General features: G+C 41.7%; 1 protein-coding gene across 1 annotated transcript; it reads right to left on the reverse strand.

Moving 5' to 3' along the window:
* Nucleotides 1–2639: 2639 nt before the first annotated feature.
* TARS1 (threonyl-tRNA synthetase 1) lies at nt 2640–21032 on the reverse strand. Its single transcript, XM_062018571.1, has 19 exons — nt 20955–21032; nt 20506–20586; nt 19402–19592; nt 18285–18408; nt 17100–17221; nt 16767–16884; nt 15929–15993; nt 15768–15846; nt 15072–15218; nt 14091–14189; nt 13192–13358; nt 12506–12668; nt 12277–12414; nt 11490–11567; nt 8039–8139; nt 7815–7919; nt 7055–7127; nt 5128–5242; nt 2640–3863 (listed from the first exon to the last, which is right to left on the reverse strand). The coding sequence occupies exons 1-19, from the start codon at nt 20973–20975 to the stop codon at nt 3715–3717; spliced, it is 2136 nt and encodes a 711-aa protein (XP_061874555.1). The 5' UTR covers nt 20976–21032; the 3' UTR covers nt 2640–3714.
* Between the last annotated feature and the right edge of the window lie 940 nt (nt 21033–21972).

The raw sequence follows: 21972 nt of genomic DNA on the forward strand, positions 1-21972 counted from the left end.
GTGCCCCCTTCAGTGACTTGCTCTGAAATCTGCTTTAAGGGATGAGCAAACAAAACTTGCTGTGAAGCAGTGTTGGAGCTGTACCTCACTAGTTGCTCCACAGAAGATGCCTGTGGCATAGGTGAGTCTGTGGTAAACAGAAGGTGACTTATATGCCCTTGAAACCCTCCCTGGGGATGCACAGACTGAAAATCAAGCCGCAAATCTGTTGTATTTCTCTTGCCTGATGATGGTCACCAGAGCTGAAGAACCGTAGAAGGGGCTTTCAGCCTTCTCAGCCCCTGGGAAGAATGATACAAAGGTTTATCTCTGGCTTGACAAGCAGTCAAGCTGTGACACCAAAAGTTGCATCCTCACACACAGTACTTTGTCCGGAGCTTGGTCTTACCTAAAGTGATAAGCAGTAACCAAAGCTTGCTCTTCAGATAACTCCCTGTTGGAGAGCATCTGCTGCTGGGGTCAGGCCAGTTCTGATGTTGTGCCCATCCACAGTTCTTGGCAAAGAGCAAACTGAAAGCAGCAGAGAGCATGTTTCAATGGCCCTCAGGGGCAGCCTTGCACTGATCACTATTTGGACCTCTCGGTTTTGTCCACATCCTGGTGGAGGTCCCTGTGTTATTGGGTTGTACCCATAGGCGCTGTTTCTGTTAATGTATTCACAGATGTACACATATATCTCAGTATATAGATATTTAAAAGCATGATCTAACTAAATGCTGTGGATGTTGCACACCTTGACTTTAGTAAGGCATTTGACACTGCTTCCCACAGCGTTCTCTCAAACTGTCTGCTCTTGTCTTGGATGGGTATACACTTTCCTGGGTGAAAAACTTGGTTAGATGGTCAGGTCCCAATTGTGTCCTCCAGGGCTCAGTACTGGGGCCACTACTGTTTATTAATGGTGTGGATGAGGGGATAGAGTGCACTCTTAGTAAGTTTGCAGATGACACCAAGCTGAGCGGAAGTGTCGATCTGCTTGAGGCTAGGGAAGCTTTACAGAGAGATCTGGATAGGCTGGATGGCTGGGCCAAGGCCAATGCCATGAGGTTCAACAAGGCCAAGTGCTGAGTCCTGCACTTGGGCCACAACCCCCAGCAGCGCTACAGGCTTGGGGAAGAGTGGCTGGAAAGCTGCCAGGCAGAGAAGGATCTGGCAGTGTTGGTTGGTAGCAGCTGAACATGAGCCAGCAGTGTGCCCAGGTGGCCAAGAAGGCCAATGGCATCCTGGCCTGGATCAGGAACAGTGCTGTCAGCAGGAGCAGGGAGGTGATCATTTCCCTGCACTCAGCTTTGGTGAGGCCACATCTCGAATACTGTGTCCAGTTTTGGGCTTCTCTCTACAAGGAGATGAAGCTGCTGGAGAGGATCCAGAAGTGTGCTGTCAAGCTAGGAAAGGATTTGGAGCACATCTCATATACGGAACGGCTGAGGGATCTGGGGCTGTTTAGCCTGGAGAAAAGAAGGCTCAGGGGAGACCTTATCACTCTCTACGACTACCTGAAAGGAAGCTGTAGTGAGGTGAGGGTTGTCAGTTAGTTGCCCCTAATAACAAGCAAGAGGAAACAGCCTCAACTTGTGCCAGGGGAGGTTTAGGCTGGATATGAGGAGGCATTTCCTTACTGAAAGGGTTGTCAGGCATTGGAATGGGCTGCCCAGGGAGGTGGTAGAGTCAGCATGTGGAAGTGTTTAAGAGACAGGTGGATGTTGTACTTAGGGAAATAGTCTAGTGGTTGACAGGGTTAGGTCAAAAGCTGGACTCGATGATCTTCAAGGTCTCTTCCAGGCAAAACCATTCTATGAATCTAAATAAGGCTTCCACAGATTGCTTGCCCAAGGCTGACCCCTACTGAGCTACTCGCAGTAGTGCCCAGCGTTTCACAGTATGGCCACCTCCTTAGCCACTAAAAGGCTTAACGCTTGCATGCCAAGGGAGTCCTGGAAAACAACAGGCAGAGCTCTCTGTGACAACCAACACAAACCACATCACCTTCCAAGGAGACAGGCTCTGAGGCATAGGCCCTAGGCAGAAAAACACCTAATGGCTACTTTTCCCTGGGGGACCAGTACCTCCTCTGTTTGCTTCAACATATGATGAAGCACTTCTGGCCCAGGGACAGGGGACATCTGATTCTGTTTTGCACAAGCAGCAGTCACTTCAGAGCAGCAGGTGCAAAATACAGAAAATAACCCACTTAATCCTCACTCACTGAAATAATTTTGAAAGCAGCAAGGCAGTGGAAAGTCAATTTCCGGCTCCCTCCCCCCCTTTTTTTTTTGCCCCACAGCAGTTACAACACTTGGTCTGAATGAATCAAAGAAATAAGATTTTGGTGGAAGTTGCTGGGGCTGGGGTTTGGTGCAACTGAATTCACAATGGGTTCAACTGCTGATGCAATGTCACCATCAACTCGGAGAAAGATGAGTGAGAAAAGGCTAGATGAAATACTTCTACCCATATAACAAAGGAAACAGTGAGACAGGAAGGTTTTCAAAAGCCAGGGTGGCTCAAAACTGTCCTCAAATTTGTCTGATCTTTGTTAAGGCTGTAGGAATGGCTTTCCTCTTAAATGAATAGTTATCAACCTTTGGAAACTGTTACAGTCAGTCAAGAAAAAACCAAAAAGAACCAAACCCAAAAACCCTCAGACCATGCTTTTATTTTTTTTTTGTCAGTAATAGATGTTTGCCTCTTGACAGACAGATGTGCAAAAATCAAACAAAGTCAAACCCAAAACCAACTGATAAAGTCCCTCAACTGAGACACAGAGGAGCCACTAATAGAGCATGGGGTGCCTCAGACTAGAGGCTTGGGAAGGAGCATTCCACTGAAGAGGACTATAACTAGTAAATCGAAAACCAGCATCTGTCTTAAGAAAAAAAATCGTTATCTTTTTCATTTCAGCACTCTCTTGTTTCTGCTGTGACATCCACAGCGCTACTGAAAGGGCAGCTTGGGGATATGAACAGAAACGTGCTCTGTTCGTACAAATCCTGGCTTTCTTGCTGCTTCTCTGCCCCTGCCATGTACTACCTCTTCCAGTCTTATCCCCTTTTTATAGCTATGACCTTACATGTACAGCTGGCACATTTGAGATACCTGTCTTTGGGAAAGGTCATTGCTAGCACTGGATGGCAGCTCCATGTTCAGTGGCAGACCGCCTCACATTGTGAGAGTTAGAAGTGAGAGCCAAGACATCCCCAGAGGCACCACTGGTATGGGAACTGCTCAAGAGTCAACATATTCAACTGGTGTATGATGAGCATACAAGATCGCAAGGTATCACTCTCCTTGCTAAAGGAGAGACTCCAAAAGCTGCTGCAGCACATGGTTACTATGTGGTTTCTTAAGCCTGAGGTATTTTGTTTAACTTTCATGAAAAACATTTGTTGCCAAGATGTATTTTGTTCTTAATAGGGTAGTCAGAATCCTTTGGGTATCCCCGATCAACATTTCCGTTTTCCCTTGCAACCACAGAAAGCCATTTCATCTTGCTTCATCTATCATTAGCCACAGGCCAGGAAATTTTACTTCAAGGTTTGTGAAAAACTGAGTTTTACAAAAAAGAGACATTTCTGACTACAGGAAAAATCACTGCTAAAATGAGCAGGAGCTCCAATGGGATATACATTTCCAAACAGGTTCTGCACAAAACTCTGTGGTTAACTGATTCAGGAAAACTAGAATTGTTTTTTATGCTAGGTGGAGCAAATTGTGTTAAAACTCCTCTTCAGCTTGTCTGGAGCGAGAGCATTTCAGCTCCAGCAGTCTCTCCACGGTGTCTGCAATCGTACGCTCACCATGCACCTTGTTGTCCCGGGTGCGGATGTTGACTGTTCCACTTGCCTTCTCCTTCTCACCAACAACTAGAAACAAACAAGATGCAAAGGAATTAACATTTGGCAAGCTCTTCTCACTCCCATCCCATTCTCCTAAAACTTTGGCATATTAAACAAAAATCCCAAAAAGGTTACCAACTGTTGAACCAAATCCTTCTTTGCCCTCCTCCCAGCTTTTCCCCTTAGATGTCTAACAGGTAATACCTTTATTGAATCTCATTTAATAGGTTTGTGTATGTTACAAACAGTAATCCAGCAAAAAATAGGCCAAGAGAAAAGTAAACTTAATAAATCAGCTTGACTTCTTACTGGAGAGAATCCAGTCAAAATGAGAAATAAACATGGGTACTCCACAGGCAAAGATTAGGAAGACAACTTGATTGTAAACAACCACTAGCTATTTGTTTTCTTCATAGAGACAGAAAGTTTATTGGAAAATGGCAAAGCTATTTTACTTCAAGACTGAGATACCAAGATAATGCATGTGTGTCTCATGACTAACACAGATTTTATACAATATACTTCAAGGTAGCTTCAAAGATTGGATTTCTCTGTTACCCAATCCACATTCAGTGGTACAAACTTTAAACATATCTTTTTCTCCCCTGATGTGCCGATCATTTGTTTGTGTTGTTGAAGGTAAAATGTGCTTGTATCTTATCTGTATCATATCCTTACAGTTTTAAAGAACATCATTATTAATATTTCCACCAATTACAATAAGGGTAGAGTTTATCCATCTAAGGCTTCTTCTATTCCAGTGTATCCCAGATAAGTCTTATGGTCAATGCTAGAGCCTCAGGGTCAGTTTCTGATTTCAGGGTTGGTTTCTAATTGTCTCTGCATCACTCTCATGGAAGAGTCTTCTCAGGTGCATGCACGTACAGCTCAGCAGCTCACCAAAGCCGAAGACAGTGAAACATGGTACTTTCATTACCAGAAACTTTTGTTACCCTTGAAACCAGAGCATGAATTATTGGGGAAAAAAAATATCACTCAACTGACTGACAAAGGGCAGTCTCTCCACATTGCTGACCTGAAGCAGCAAAAACTTTTTCCTAAAGTAGCAGTAATGCTCCGGGCCACAGCTACCTCCTTTCAGTGACAATCACTCAAACCAAGAATGCCTGTCACACTGGCAGGGGAGGCTCTCTAGATGAGATATCCTTCAGAGTGACCTGAAACACAGGCTACCACTCTCTACCTTGCTCACCACCAAAGGAAGACTAAATCCTACAAAGAACCCAAGAAAAGCCAACCACGATAAGGTAAAAAATGCACTATACATTACCTAAAATGAAGTTATACTGCGCAAGCTGAGCATTTCTGATCTTCTTGTTCAGCGTGCACCCAGGATCTACATCAACATCTGCCATTAATCCAGCATCGTGGAAGTGCTGCCTGACCTAGAAGAAACATTTAAACTCTTATTATAGGACATTTGTAACAATTAACTATTTATGACTGGTAGATTTAAGCCAGTCAAGCTTATCTAACACCTAAAGGAAAGACACTGTCGTCAGCTCAGGAGTTGGAAGCAAGTTCAAGTCAAGAAATGCAAACAGGTCAGCTATCATGGAAGGACGTACACACTAAATCACTAAGCAGTGACGTGAGCATTTAATGTTTTAGACTCAACAGTGATTTGGGTTTGGCATGGTGAAAGATGTCAGGATGCTGGAGCTCTCCGATTAGAAGATTTTTTTTTTTTACATTTTGCTGACTGCAGTGGTTTTGCCTGGGCCAGGTTTTGGTAGCAGGGGGAGCTACAGGGGAAAGAGCTACCAGAAGCTTCCCCTGTAGCTGACAGGGCTAATGCCGGTCAATTCTAAGATGGACCTGCAGCTGACCCAGGCCTGGCCAATTAGACTGAGGTAACACCTCTGTGAATAACGTGGTGGAGAAGGGGAAGAAGTTGCTGGGCAGTTGCTGAACTGCAGTAGCAGCAGAAGGAAGTGAGAATGTGAAAACATCTCTGCAGACACCAAGGTCTGTGGAAAAGAAGAAGGGTGCTTTGGCTCTGAAAGAAAGACTACTCTGGGACCTGTGGTGAAGACCATGGTGAGACAGTGGAGGAGAGATCCACTCACAGCCCATGGAAGAGGCTGTGACTCCATGGAAGCCCACACTGGAGCAAGTTGCTGGGCAGGACCTGGGAGTCCATGGGGAGAGAGAAGCCCAAGCCAGAGCAGGTTTGCTGTCAGGATTTGTGATCCTGCGAGGGACTCAGGCTGGAGCAGTTGGTACCTGAAGGATTGTTCTCCCCGTGGATGACCCAGGGGAGGGTGTGAAGAGCTGCCCCTGTGGGAGGCCCCATGCTGGAGCAATTCATGAGGAGCTGCAGCCCATGGGAAGAACCCACACTGGAGAGGTTAGTGAGAGGCTGTCTCCTGTGGGGAGGGACCCCACAATGTAGCAGTGGGAAGTGTGAGGAGGCCTCCCCCTGAGAAGCAGCAGTGGCAAAGTCCATCTGTAATGAACCGACCACAACCCCCATCCCCTGTGCCACTGGCAGGGGAAGGAGGGAGAGTCCTGGAAAGACAGAGGGGTGCAGGAAGGTGTTTTAAGATTCCGTTTTATTTCTCATCTCCCTGTTCTGGTGGTTTATTAATAAATCATGCCTTTTAATTTTTATCTCCCCCAGTTGAACCTGTTTAGCCCGTGACACTAATCATTGAGTGATCTCTCCGTCCTTATTTCGACTCACAAACTGCTCGTTACATTTCTCTCTCCCCTGTCCACTTTATCAGGAGTAATAGAACAACTTGGTGGGCACCTGATACCCAGCCAGGGCTAAACCATCAGTTTTATTTAGGTATAACGTGCCTGAAGGAAATATAGGAGAAGGTTTGCTGCATGCTAAATATGTAAAGACCCATTTTTGTCTTTCTCACTGCTTTTGCATAGGAACACGGGAGACTAGAACCTGAAAAGTAAGATAGCTTTTGAGCCAGAGAGAAAAACTATAAAGTTTTCAAAAAATAAAAAGCCTCAAGAGGTCAGCACTTGTTTCAAATGTGTTTTAAGACACATCTACAACTTCAGCAGGTAACTGTCATTGCAATATAAAAATTACACTATGTAATAGGCAAATAGTAAAAACATTTATCTGGGATAAATACTGTTAATCATTAATAACCAAATATCTCAACTAAATAAATTATATTGATGATATATAAATTATATCAATGAAAAAGCCCCAAAACCATATACATCACCTTTTGAGCATAGTCATCACAGGTGGGTCCCACTGGTACCACCATTACTTGCTGTGGGGACAGCCATAATGGCCTTCAATAAAGAAAAAAAAAAGTTTATACAGCATTCAGTATATTTTAGTATGACAAATCCTAACAGATAAGGCTAAAATTTACACAAGAGATTCATAAAGACAGTTGTTTAGACTGATTCTATGGGTTCAGAGGTGATGTCAGACTTACACCCACTACAAGTTGTCTCCCCAAAAGAACTGTCAAAAAGAATTGCTAGTGTGGATAACATGTGGATAGAAATGTAGATAATGACCTGAAGATTCAAGCTGCGTTTTGCAACAGGCAACAAGCTAAAACTGAATTTTTGAGCTTAACTAATAACTAGTCATGGGAAAACATTTACTTCTGAGTTATAATCAGAGGGGTTATCCCCATCATGTATTACACTGCAGCAGGTAAAGGAGATGTCCCACATAAACGACTCTCAAGTCTGCCCAGCTACAAAGGCAAAGTTGAGAGAATCACACCTTGGGCAGACAAGCTGATGCTGTACCTGCACAACTGCCATCCATACATGTACAGCCTCCCATATCTAGAATATTTAGTATCCAAAGGAAAGCAGTTCAGAAGGAACTGCCCTGTGGTACACCTATGGCATATTTCTGTAGCAAGAACAAACTCCTGATTTTTGCATGCTGGGGCTAGTTTCTCTTGTACATAAAGCATTTGCTTAAACTGGAGTAGTAAATCTACTTTTCACCATTACCATTTGCCTCCGTAGTTTTCGGTTAGAATGGCGATCATTCTCTCCACTGATCCCAAAATGGCCCGGTGAATGATAACTGGTCTGGTCTTGTCGTTACCATCATGGCTGAGAAGAAAGGTGGGCATTTAAATGTAATATGTTTTTTTTCTTCTGGATGAAAACTTCCACGACTGATAGGAAAGTTTGATTATATAGCAATTAGAACCACCATCCTCTGTGCTTACCTGACAAAGGTGAGGTTAAATCTGACTGGCAGCTGGAAGTCAAGCTGGATTGTAGCACATTGATGGTAGCGGCCAATGGCATCCTTAATCTGAATGTCAATCTTACAAACCAAGAGACACAAGCTTTTACAACCAGTTTTAATATACAAGCATGCCTCTCTGAAATCAAAACCAATGTTTTAAAGATGGAAGGTTTCACTCAATGCACAGAAACTACGCGTGCTTTTAGACAATACACATTTACTTCAACCTACATTAGGACTTGAATGATTTGCAGGTTCTGATGCAGAAATAATTAAGAGCTAGAAACAAGGTGAGCCAAGTAGACATACATTGCTTCAGGAGGGAACTGTTTTTAATAGCTCAGACATTTTTGTGTTTCAATCTGTGCCTTTTCACTGAATGAATTCAGCAGCACAGGTCACACCAAAAATGACTTTTCTTCATCCTCAGTCTGGCAAACTCAAGCTCCTTTATTATGCAGTATTTGAACACCGTAACTTATGTTACAAATTCAGGTCATGAAGATAGGATGAGAACCCTGCTGCTAAATAGTCCACTTACCAGGAGGGATTATATTAATCAATGATACTTGCTCTGACTTTGAGTAGTTACAAATCAAGCCTATTAAAATATTAAAATATTGCATCTTACACTTCAATCCTGAGTACACTTATGATACAGGTTAGACAGAGACTTGTTCAACACCTTCATCAACGACCTGGATGAGGGGACAGAGTGTACCCTCAGCAAGTTGGCTGATGACACCAAACTGGGAGGACTGGCTGATTCCCCAGAGGCTGTGCTGCCATTCAGTAGGACCTCGACCGGCTTGAGAGTTGGGCAGAGAGGAACCTCTTGAGGTTCAACAAGGACAAGTGCAAGAGTCCTGCACCTGGGAAGGAACAACCCCACGCACAAGCACAGGCTGGGGGTCGAACTGCTGGAGAGTAGCTCTGCAGAGAGAGACCTGGGAGTGCTGATTGATAATAAGCTAACCATGAGCCAGCAATGTGCCCTGTGGCCAAGAAGGCCTATGACAGCCTGGGATGCATCAAGAGTGTGGCCAGCAGGTCGAGGGAGGTTCTGCTCCCCCTCTCCTTTGCCCTGGTGAGGCTTCATCTGGAGTCCTGTGTCCAGTTCTGGGCTCCCCAGCTCAAAAGGGACAGAGAACTGCTGGAGAGAGTCCAGTGCAGGGCCACCAAGATGATCAGGGGACCAGAGCATCTTCCTTATGAGGAAAGGCTGCGGGAACTGGGGCTGTTTAGTCTAGAAAAGAAGAGACTGAGGGTGGATCTTAATATTTACAAATGTCTAAATGGTAGGTGTCAGGAGGTTGGGACATCCCTTTTCTCTGTTGTATCTAGCAACAGGACAAGGGGTAATGTGATGAAGCTGGAACACAAAAAGTTCCATTTAAATATTAGAAAAAACTATTTCACTGTTCAGGTGAGGGAGCCCTGGCACAGGCTGCCCAGAGGGGCTGTAGAGGCTCCTTCCTTGGAGGTCTTCAAGACCTGCCTGGACATATTCCTATGCAACCTGATCTAGAGGGGCCTGCTTCTGCAGGAGGTTTGGACTAGATGATCTCCAAAGGTCCCTTCTAACCCCTCCGATTCTATGATTCTATTTATTAATCATATTGTTCTCTTTTTCACTTTTACCAGCAGCCTACATGTTCGGGCTAAGTGTCTTGTTTTAACTTATATGTCAAACACAGAGATGAGTGGTTTATTACCTAAAGTTATGTCTTCCAATTTTCTACCAAAAGAAGTAATTTACAACCTTCTTTCATTTCAAATCCCTCAGTAACAGAACTAAAAAGTAATCCAAGTAGTTTAAAGGTACTCTAGACATAGAGCTTAAAACGTAACTTCAACTAGTTTCCATGAGCATCAGTGCAAAATGCTACATGTTTGCTCACATTACTTGGCTAGAGTGTATTAGGAGCAAGTATGAGGTTAATTAAGATTAACAAAGGTTCCTGTAGATATTTGCCTTCTTTCAAATCAAATGACGAAATTACTAAATCTTGTTTGCATTTCACATGATGAATGATTACTGGCTATTACACATTTCACCTGCAACCCATAAAACCAAATTGATTCAATTACTACACAAAGAGAGAAATCAGAACCAGTTTAGTAGGTGACTGAATATAGACATAAACGTAGCATAGGTTTATTAGGAAAAGATTTACAAGTAATTCTGTAAGACCCTCTGTCCTTATGCTCATAGATGTGAGAAATTTCCAGAAAGCCCTACTTAATCTGTACAAGCTGAAGAGACAGATTTTAAAAAACCCTACAGACCACAAAATCAAAACAAGGTGTTTTAAAATACCCACATCCACCATCAACTCAATGCAGCTACAGAATTGTGCCAGTAAAAGTAGTATTTATCCCAACTTTGGTTTTTCTCATGACTTACCACCCAAAGGTGTATTTCTATTGCAGCAACTGCTGTGGTAATACAGATCTTAGAGTGCCACCTTCTGTTCATGTCTCCCACTAAACCAATCAGCTTTATTTAAGCAGAGTTTATACACGTAAACTAGGTTTAATTAATGAAATGAGTGCTAAAAGCTGTACGAAAACCAGGCTCACAGAGTACCATGGTGCTTAGGGACACAGTTTGGTGGCAGACATGGCAGTGCTGGGCTAGATTTAATTTAAAGGGCTTTTCCAACCTAAATGGTTTTATGATTATTTCTCAAGTATGTCAGAGTTTATATATCTGCAAATCCACAAAACTTCAGACATATAACATTTTTAAATGGTATTAGATAACTACAAACAAAAAAAATCCCCTCTTTCTAATTCCAGCTCTTAAGAATCTCAGCTTGTACCAGGTTGTCAAATTTAACAATAATTTTTTTTCTATGTCCTCCAACCAAACATAAACAGCACCAGTAGTTTAGAAATACACAGTGATACTGAAAAATCTAGTTATGTTACACTGGAAGGGAATGTGTAGGATAACAAGTGAAAAATAAAAGTTGTGTTTACCAAGATCATGAATAAACCCAAAGAGCATCAGCATACTACTTTTTCCCTCCCTGCTCATAAGATGATATAAACTCTATTATTTATGTATTAACAGCACTCAGCATCCATCTGTATGTGTTCAATTTAACTTAGAGCAGAATGTCAACTAGATGGAGACTTAAGTCTTGGTCAGGTATATAGCTGAAGTCATTTGGCAAACATTTTGCACAAACAGATGCCCAACACTTGTCTTTCTGGGCAAAGTGACACTTAGCATCATTTTGTAAACTCATGAAGACTTTCATGTCTTTTCCTGCTTATCTGCTACACTGCAAAGAACAGTATTTGCATGCTAGCCCTAGTGCCCAGATTACAGTAGTAGGGAGGAACTGTGTAACTTCCATCTGCCTCACTCAAAAGAATTAAAAGCCTAATCCAGACAGATAAATTATTAACATACTAACCTTAGGTCCATAGAAAGCTCCATCACCAGGGTTTAACTCCCACTTCTCACCAAAGTCATTGAGGCTGTTCTCAAGTTGCTGGAGATAAAGGACACAAACACTCAGTTCTTCTCAATAATTTGCTATCTTTCCATGTTACAACATCAAATTGTTACAGGTATGTAACACTATCAGTTCTCAGAACTTCCCAGTTACTGCTGAAACTCATTTATTTTCTGAAGAAGGAAAGTTTCAGAAGAGCTGCAGATAAAAATAACTTAGTACAAATTTAAACAAAATGAATGCATTCGTTTTGGAAGAGGCCAAACAAGCAGCAATAGCTAAGATGCAAGAAAGTTTTTGCAAGATTCAAAGTCTGTAGGTAGTATCAAGAGGGGGGACACCTAATCCCTATTCCTTCTCTATTCTCTCCCCAGCACTGCACCTGCAGGGGCTAACCCCATTCCTTCAACCACGAAGGCAACCTGGCTTTTGGAAGATGGCTCTAAGTCTTAATACAGAGGTAGCTAGAATTGGTTCTTTTCCCTTTTTTGTTCTTTTTTTTTTTTAATTATGAAAACAATACAAGGAGGGAGAGGAGACAGAATTAATTCAACTCTGACATGGAGATGGCTTTTGTATGGACAGTAAGCTATTTACACTAGTCAGACTAAATTGAAGACAGTTATTAAAAGTTTTATTGGTCATGTCCAGCTGTCACTGTAGCTCCCAGAAGGCTGTACGTTCTTACGGGACTTCCAGTTGCAGCCTTACTTTCATATAAACAAGTAATAAAGCTACTCGTTACCTTTTCAGCTTGATTCCACACTTCAATATCTCCCAGGTACTTTTCAGGACGAGTAGAGAGATTCAGTTTAAAGGAAAATCCAAAGACATCATATACAGTACGTAAGAACTGCAGGCAACTCTTTATCTCCTCTTCAATCTTTATGAGAATAGAAATAAGGTCTCAAATATGAATAAAACCACAATTAACCTGATTTTGAAGCCCAGCTTCATTTAACAGTGGTACATACCTGCTCCATAGCACAGAATATGTGAGCATCATCCTGCTGGAACCGACGGACTCGCGTGAGTCCTGTAAGAGCTCCTGACAGCTCATTGCGATGCAGAACACCAAAATCAGCCAGCCGCAATGGCAGCTCACGCCATGACCTCGGACGATGGTCAAACATAAGGCTGAGAAAAAATTTTATTAGTTGAAGAATCAAAATTCTGCAAAGAACAGCCAATAAAAAGCAGCCAGTATCTAAGCAGAAGCCCATAATGCAAATGATGTAATCTCAATACAATCATTCACCTCTAGTTTTATCAGGAAAACAAATGCAGATATGCTTTTATAGCTGGTTGGCTTCCCTCATCTCACAGAGAGAAGATAAAACAGCTTCTGAAACTGAATTAGCATTAAAATCTGAATGCTTAACTTGCCACAAAATTGACAATGCCCCACTATCTACTTTGGATATCCAGCTTCAGGTCTAAACACAGTCACTGTAACAATGGAAAAATGACACCTTGCAGTGTCTAAGAGAAGAGAGAATGTAAACAACAAGATGCATAGTTATATCACTCCTGACAGCATGTCACATCTAGACACCTGAAGATAGCCATCTTTACATTTAATTGGTCAAAAGAAACAGGGATAGTTTACTTGTTTCAAATCAGCACCATCTTTGGTAAACTGGATTTGCTATGTATTTACCAGTGTCCTGGGCAGTTCATGGGCTTCAGAGCAAAGACTTCTTTCTCCACTTCAAAGGAAAACATGTTGTCACTGTAATGCTGCCAATGCCCTGAAGTCATCCATAGTTTGCTGTTGAAAACATTTGGAGTGACAACCTCCTGGAATCCACGTTTTCTGTACTCACTCTAAAACAACAGAGCCAGCACACAAAGTAACTAATGAAGCAAAGTAAAGTAATAGTACCCAGCTTTCTATCTGCAGCTGTAAAGATAAGACAAATGCTGCCCTTAAAAAAACAAAACAAACCCACAACTCAAGGAGAGAAGAGAAACAAGAGAGAAAAACTGAAGCTGGACATGCCAGGATACATCCCTTCCACCAACACCACCCTTCCCCCAGACAATTTTTCTGCAGTGAGCAAGAAGAACGAGTTTCCTCCCTGCAAGCAAAGCAGTAGTCTGTAATTATTCAATGACACTTGATAGTACATTGCAGCCCAAATGGACAATAATAAGACAGACTTTAAATATTACAACAGGAAGACCTAGATTTTTTTCCTACTTGTAACTTCATAACAAATAGTTCTAAAAGGCCAATTATAGTAAGTCTATTAAAACAAAATCATATGCTCAGTTGAAGAACCAGTAGTGTGAGCTTAGTTGTACTACTGGATGTCAAAAAATTCATATTATAAAGCACCAGATATAAATCATTAATAAAAATGTAACTTAGCAGTGATTGTGACAAGACCAATTCAAAGGAATCAGGTTTCTTCAGTTCTGTGACTTACAGAACTAAGAGCCTAAACTAACTTGAAATTAAGGTCTGTTAATACTGTTAGACGTAGCACATTGTTATGCATTTTTTTTCAAAATTATGCCATTTCTTCTATATGATTTCCAAAAGACATTACTTACTCGGATGAATTCAATTAATGTGTTATAAATGTAAGCTCCTTTTGGCAAGAAAAAACAGCTACCAGGGCTGAGCTCATGAAAGAAAAACAACTCTTGGTCCTGAAGAAAAATAGTATGTGAGAGATTTATTATCATTATACCAGGTTTTTCTGTTAACATTTACAAATGAATTACTACTAACTGTGCATCACTAACAAAAGTTTTTAAAAGAAACTATAATTACAAAATCAGTACCAACAGAACAGATACATTTTCACTAGTATTTATTATCTCCATCCATACTTATAGGGGAAGGATTTGTTCAGTTTCCCGTTTCATCACTGACACTCCAAAACTTCATGTTTATGTGTAACTCCCCCTCTGCACAGTTACAAACAATGCTTAGCTCTGCTTCTGTGGCTCTCCAATTATTTGCACATTAACTGAATGTATGAAACGTAGTTGTGACAAACTGTGCATACGGTTGAGGATAGCATATAGTGAATTCCACTGCGTATTTTCCTCGTGTCCTAGCAGCAGACCTTCAGAGTCCTGAACACCGTTACAATTTTCTGACCAAAACCCAACCAACCAAAAAACCACAGAAATGCATTAAGGATTCTGAAATCACGCAGGAGAAAAGAATGGCAAGTGAATGGGCTGCACCAAACTGTGTAGGAATGAGCATTGCCTGCAGACTGAAGTATTTGTGTCTTCAGACCAATGTGTTCCTGTTCTGTTCTGACTGATCCATGGGATAGGGATGTCATCATGTTTAGAACCACTTCTCTTCAGACTTTTTGCTATCTGCTTTAGGACTTTAGAAGCTCTTCAAGAGAGAAGTACCTGACTTCGCAACTTGACTGAAAATACAGTTGTGTCATGACTTGGTTGTAGCAGCAAGTGTAAACAGAAAGTATACACTGTCTTCAAGATGCTCCTAGTTAAGGGTTTACATCCACACAGTGTTTGTAAAATACACATTGTGAGAAACTGTCTTACCCGCCCGATTTTTCTGTGATCTCTGTTTTTAGCCTCCTCCTGGAATTTCTCCCATTCCTTCAGCATTTTTGCATCTGGGAATGAAATTCCATAAATCCGCTGGAGGGACTCCATATCAGCCTTGCCTTCCCAATAGGTAGAAGAATTCTGCACACAAAAAATAAATGAAACACTGAAGAAAAGGAAAAATCTCCAAATTTTATCACTACTGTGTGCTATGAAGTGCATACAGTTAATGTAGAACAACTTAGACATAAGGAGTTTGAATCTTAAATTCAGAGCACTGATTGGAAAAATTCAGAAAGAGCAGGTGAATAGGGTATGTAAAAATGGTTTCCAGCTTTCTCATCTCTTTTTAAGCCAATTTGCTCTCTTTGCAGTGTATTCTAATGGTTTATTCACACTCAGCTATAACGATCAGCTGAAAAAAACCTATAAACTCATAACCGATGTGGCCTTAAGCCACATTCACATTCCTACCTGTGCTCGAAGTGCAGGCCCTGGGGACATCTAGTAGAGCTTCACACTGTTTGAGTATCATTCTTGCAAGCAACACTTTCCCAACTTGTTACACTGAAGTTTTGGGACAAGTTGCCCACTTCATGGTACATTCTTGTATAAGCCACACTTGTATTGCCCAAAGACAGTGACATATTTTCAGTGAAAACATTTGTCTAAGGCAATTTCAGCACTCACCTTATGAATTTTTATGGTCTTTATCTTGCCAGTATGTCTGACATGAGGTCCCCTGCATAAATCTATCAAGGGACCACACCTAAGAATAGGAAAACAGTATTTTTATTATACTTGGTCCTAGAAAGATATATCCAGTAATATTATGATGCATGCATAATTACCTGTATACTGTTGTAGTTGGAGTATTGACTTTTTCATTCAGGATGCGACATTTGAACTTATTGTACTGAGAAGAAAAGCAGCACACGTATTTGTTAACTTCCTTGTTAAGCAAAAGAACTGATCAGGAGTTTAAATTACTTGCAAACCTGATGCTATGCTACATCAAAAGAAAATTTTATAAAAAACAGAGAGAAAGATAGTAAATTAGCAGAGCAAGCTGCCTAGAGAGCAAGTTGTACAATCTCAGTCCTTAGAGGTTTTGAAGGCTCAATTGGACAAGCTGTCAGAACTTTACTTCAGTGCTGACAACATGCCTTCTGCATTAGACTGGACTGGAGAGCCCTGCTTCCAACCTGAATGACACTATGATTCTCCTGGTGTATTGACAGTGAAAACTGAGTAAGCTCTATCTCAGGAATGCCAGAAAATTATCTGCAGCCAGGCATCAAAGAGAAATGATCAGCTTTCAGTGTTACTTGGACTTAAAAGTCCTCAATCTAAAAAATGCTTTATGAAGCTTCCTGAATCATCATCACATGCAGTTACAGAACCACCACAGCGTTTTACTAATGGACAATATAAATATAGGCATATAACATAACTGCCTTACACTGTGAATTTACATCTGTAAGTTTACATTTTCAACAAATGAAGAATGTGGCTTCAAAGATTTTGCCAGGATCATCCAGGGGAAGAATGAGACAACATATCACCTTAAAAAGTTAATTTGATAGATCTTCCTCTAATGCTAATAGAACATGCAGATAAAGTGACAAATACTTTAGTATTTGAAGAGTAAGTTTACAGAGCTAGAAACAATCTTCCAAAACATCTTACTTTAAACATTTCAAGTAGGGTTTCCTTCTTGACTTCCAGTCTTTCAAAGGGTTGTTTTTCCTTCATTATTTTTTTGCATAACGTTTCCAAAGCAGAGAAGTCATTACTTGATACACCCCTAAAATAAACACACACGAGAAGGTGAATCATTCTTGCTTTCACTTGCAATTTCTGATCCAGTTGCACTGCATTAGCCCATGGACAGGACACACTGTAAAGAACAAAGGGATCTGCAGTAGTGCAGATGACTTTGTCCTGGGAACAAGCAGGTAACAGAAATTTTGCTGTGACAGCCACCCCTCACACCTAAAAAAAGAAAAATAAGAAGCCTACCCTTCCTCGAGGAACATGTCATAATAAAATCCATTTTCTATCGGTGGGCCATAGCACAAACAGCCACCATAGACTCGTTCCATAGCTTCACCCATTATGTGAGCACTTGAGTGCCAGTATACCTAATGGGAATCAAAAAAGAGGAGATTGGTCCAAATACACACAATGTATTTCTGAGTATTTTAACTAAAACCTTTACTGAAATGCTTGCTTTCAAGGATACTTGATGTAGAACTTATATTACAGAAGCCTGTAGAAGCACCCACCAATGCTCTCATCTTAAGAATCAGTATTTCCAAAAGTTGACACTGAAAAACTGATAGCAAGTGATTCTTATTTCCAGCTATTACCAAAATGATTCAATCACTGTGAATATCTCAGGAAACTTGTTTATTCTAAAAACTTCAATCAGATCTGCACAAAGACCAAAAAGTATGCCTTCATCATAATAAAGCTCTGGTCCTAATCCAAAGAAATCCCGCACTGAAGTAGAACAGCTCATCAAGTTAAAAATTATACTCCATCTTGTAGTACACCTGAAGATTTGACAAATTAAAACCAAGCCTTTAATGCTTTAGTCTGCTTTTACATGAACAGACTAGAAAACATAAATTTCACAGGAGTCACCATTTAGCCAGTGTGAAAACCCTACATTTGAATGAAACATCTCTGTGATGTGTTTGACAGCTTCTGGTATCAAATGTATTTTACTAAAGACAGTATTTACAAATTTACTGGTTATTCACATTTTTTCTGACTAAGGAGCCAAAATAGAGTACATTTGCATATAAAACGTTAAAGAGCTGCCTACTCAGTACTTTTGTGATTGTGCTTAGATGGTATTTTTGTACTCACTACTGTTTCCAAAGTCAGCATGGAGACGTCTTTTGAATTGACCTACTTTACACTAACATGAAGGTTACAAATACAAAATTTTCATGAAAACAGACTTGACAGAAAATGCAACAACTGCTAGCAGACTTGGCTGCATATACACAGCAGAAGGTACATTACCTGAAGCACTGAAACACCCTGGTAAGGAACTACTAGAAAATGCAGATGTATCTACACAGCAAACCTGTTCGCTTCTCCTTATCTCTGAGCGCAGTAAAGATGCAAATAAATACTCGAGACTGAATTTAATGCAAATCCAAGAGCAAACAAATTTTGGTAGAAGATACTCACTGCTTGAGCCTCTTCATCGTCAAACTTGAGCAGTTCCAGGGTACAATCCTCCTCCAAAGGACGATCGAGATCCCAAACCATCTTGTTCACTTTAGCAATGACAGTGTTGTCAGCTAAACCCTGACTGCAAAATAAATAGACAATATATCATCTTTCAAAATCCACAAGTTTCTCAAATTTGCCTTCCATGTTGAATGGAAGTGGGTACATCATCTTAATTAAATTCCAAATAAAAAAGCAGTTTAGCTGGTCTTGACTGTTCATGAAAATCTAATTAAAGACATCTGTGCTGTATACTCAACATTCACCTATTCATTAACACATGTGACCTAGAGGCAGGCACCTAAAACTACTAATCTGACTTCAAAATCCTGTTGTAATAAAAGATAAAGAGTTTGTCTTTTAAAAATTATCAAATACCATTTCAGATATAGTAACTCTAGTCTTGCTTCTGCTAGTCATAAATCCCTTTCCTGAGTCCAAATCACAAAAGCAAAGAAGGTTCCAATGACAAGTCAATTAAGCACAAAAAATTAAAAAAAAGGGCATTTCACCTCTAGGAAACAGTTTTTGTAATGTTAACTGCCAGTGTCAAAATTATTCAGATATACTCTGCTGCAAGTTTGAGCAACATAGAGATGTGCAATGCTCTTTTTGATGGATATATCCTATGTAAGTAAAACAGTAGGTAAGTGAAATATACTCAGACTGTTAACTCTCTCTGAAATCAAGTGAAACATCACTCAGCGGCCATCTTCCACAGGTCAATCCAGCTGGCTTGAATGTGCTAACATGCAATTTAATAGAGCAACTTTATTAGAAAATAAGTTCCTAATGCAACAATAGTACTTGCATGGAAAAAACACGAGTAATATGTGCCTAAAAGATCTCAGTTTCACCCTTATTTAATTTTAGAAACTGTATCTTCTTAAGGCAAAGAAAGAGTACACTACAAAAGTTAAAACCCTACTGGCTAGATCCAGTTTGTCAAGTAAAAAAATTACTTGAGAAGAGCTGATATAAATATAAGAAATTATACGTTACCCCCTCACAGCCACAACCTGCAGACATAGTGGTGTCTGAAAATTACTGTGTGTGTCACAGAACAGAATTGTACCTAATTCCACAAGCAATTTGATAAGGAGTAGTCTTCCAAGATTCAGCATCAACTTGCTTGCCATCGGGTAATGTAACTTTAATAGCTTTGCTGTCATTTGCAGCTCTTTCTGCAAGGAGTGCATCATGTTCAGCTTTAAGTTTATTGTACATCTCCAAACGCTCATTGATAAATGCAGGCCAGGGATTCAGCTACATGTAATCAATGAAGACAAAGGAAAAAAAAATCAATAGAGTAATCTAGAATGACATTATGTCAAGAATGCAAACAGAATGGACATACTTCTCACAGGCAGCTATGTGACATATAGCTATGTGCTGTAACAAATAATCACAGTTACTACTGATTATATAAAATCTATATAGTAATAGGATTTCAACTTAATCACAATTGTTTCTTTGAAATGTACCATTGTAAACCTGTTTAATAAGCTACACATTAATAAGCTACTACATAGTTTACTGAGCACCTGTTTAATAAACTATAAAAGGTAAAAAATGAATTTAAAAAATGAATTTGAAAGACTGTAGAAGTTCAACATAAACTCTTTTTTGCTTATTAGGTCAAAAAACCCTATGGGAACAGCTCTACTCTGAGCCACCTGCACAGGAACCGACTCCAGCCTACACGTTATACAATGATGTCAGGACTATTAGCTTGGGCATAACCAAGGTTATATAGCTATGCATTTGGCTCAAGATGAGTGCTGGCTAGCAGCTGTCTCTCTCTGTGCAGGTTCAGAGGGATCTGCTTTTACCCACTGTGAAGACTGAAAAGACAGAGCACCTTTTACAGGTTTCTCTCATTCCAGAGATCCACTGCCCCCCTCCTGGTGCAAACAGGAGCAGAGTAACTATGGAAAAACGAGATGCTCTCCCACTACACCAGATCATGAAATGAATGAAAGATCTCTGTGATGAGTTAGTAAATAACAAAGCCAGTTCACGACAAGCTTTGGGAAACGAGAGAGAGTGGGAAAACGAGTCAACTGTAATTCCAGATAATGTACTTCAGAGGGGTGAACTGCAGTAATGTCAGCAATAACTCAAGACAGCAAATAGGAAACTGTAGCTTTCAACCCCCCGCGGCCCAAGGGCTGCTCACCTCCGTCCGCCCTCCGTCGCCAGCCCCTTCCTTCAGTTTCTTCTTTCCGCAGTCTGATTTTTTTTCTTCTACAGCATTTCCCTGAGAAGGACACGCGCCGTTTCCTCATTACCCAGCAGACACTCACACCCACAGGGCTTTAATCCCCCTCAGCCCCACACACAAGGGAAGAGACGCGACTTCTTCGCCCTGGGAAACCCCGACCCAGCTCCCTGGTAAATCCCACCGCCTTCCGACCCTTCTCCCTCGGAACGCGGGACAGCGGCCTAGGTCTCTCCTGCTGCCAGCACCCGTTCTCCTGGGAGAGCCACCTGCCCCGCGTCAGGCCTGAGGCGAGGGGAAGGTACCGGCCCACCTCAGGACACCCCCGCCGGGCGGTGCGGTGGGGGCCGACCCTGGGGAGCAAGCCGGTGCTGACAGCGCGAGCCGCGCCGCCGTGCCGAGCCCACCTGGCTGTCAGCGCCCGCCATGGCCGCAACGCGGAGCGCCCCGGCGCAGACGGGAAGGGGCGGGAACGGCACGGCGCAGGCGCCTCTCGGCCGCCGCAGCTGATGCAACCGGGCGCGGCCGCAACGCGGCGGCCCGGTCCAACCCGATGGGAGTGGCTGCGGCGGGGACGGTGAGACCGGTGGCCACGAGGTGGCGGCGCGGTGGAAGTGGAGGCGGCCCGTGAGGGTTCTCGGTAACTCAAGTGGCCAAGGATGCCTGTGAGGGCGTGAAGCTGGGGTACTGAGCTTGTCTTCCCACCCACCTCCTCCCCTCGCTCCTGCGAGGAGAAGCATAACCAGCCGTCCCACGTCAGTACGGCCGTAAGGCCCCACGAGAGTGGGAAAGGGCTGAGGGACGGGGTGGCACTCGGGGAGACCTATAGTTAACGAAAAAGTCCATTCTTTATAAAGAACCCTCTAACGCTTTAGTTTTTACGGCGACTTTTTTCTATTTGTAGAGTTCTCATGGTTCTTATCTTGATCTTTCTGAGTTTCCCCCTGAAGACGTCCCAGATACGTTTGCAATTTTACCTGAGTTTCCTTGTAACAACTATGAATTAATCCACATGGCTTGTTTCTTACCCACCTGTGCATACAAAACCTGTGCATACAAAACCGTTCCAAAAATCACCACGAAAGACCTAGCAGATTTTGCAATCTTTCAGCCTTTGTTCAAGGCATTGAACCATTCCTCTGAGGCAGAGATTAATTAAAAATCAACTACTGTGAGCGCTCTTTACAAAGGAGGCTAAAATAAAATAAAATGTGGTTTGACTGTTGTCTGATTTCCTGGTGGAAATGATGTGAAAGTGATTCCCCGGGGCTTTCCTTGGACCTGGACTGTGGGTGTGCAGCAGTTTTGCTTAGCCTTGCCCTAACTGGAGGCTCAGCGTTGACATCTCTAAGTAAAAAATCTGATACTCTGACAGAGGTTTTTGCTTTTTAACCTTTCTCTCCTTCTCTCCCTACTGTTGTTTTT

The sequence above is a fragment of the Colius striatus genome, chromosome Z (genome assembly GCF_028858725.1).
Source record: "Colius striatus isolate bColStr4 chromosome Z, bColStr4.1.hap1, whole genome shotgun sequence".
NCBI classification, from domain to species: domain Eukaryota; kingdom Metazoa; phylum Chordata; class Aves; order Coliiformes; family Coliidae; genus Colius; species Colius striatus.

Bases quoted from the DNA above. Each gene is read 5' to 3' on its own strand.
- TARS1 (XM_062018571.1), bottom strand. From the start codon at position 20,975: ATGGCGGGCGCTGACAGCCAG. The intron at 15,994-16,766 runs GTAAGATGTTTT...TTTTCTTCTCAG, and splicing joins CCCTACTTGAAATGTTTAAA to TACAATAAGTTCAAATGTCG. The intron at 14,190-15,071 runs GTAAGACAGTTT...ATTTTTCTTCAG, and splicing joins ATCACAGAAAAATCGGGCGG to GACCAAGAGTTGTTTTTCTT.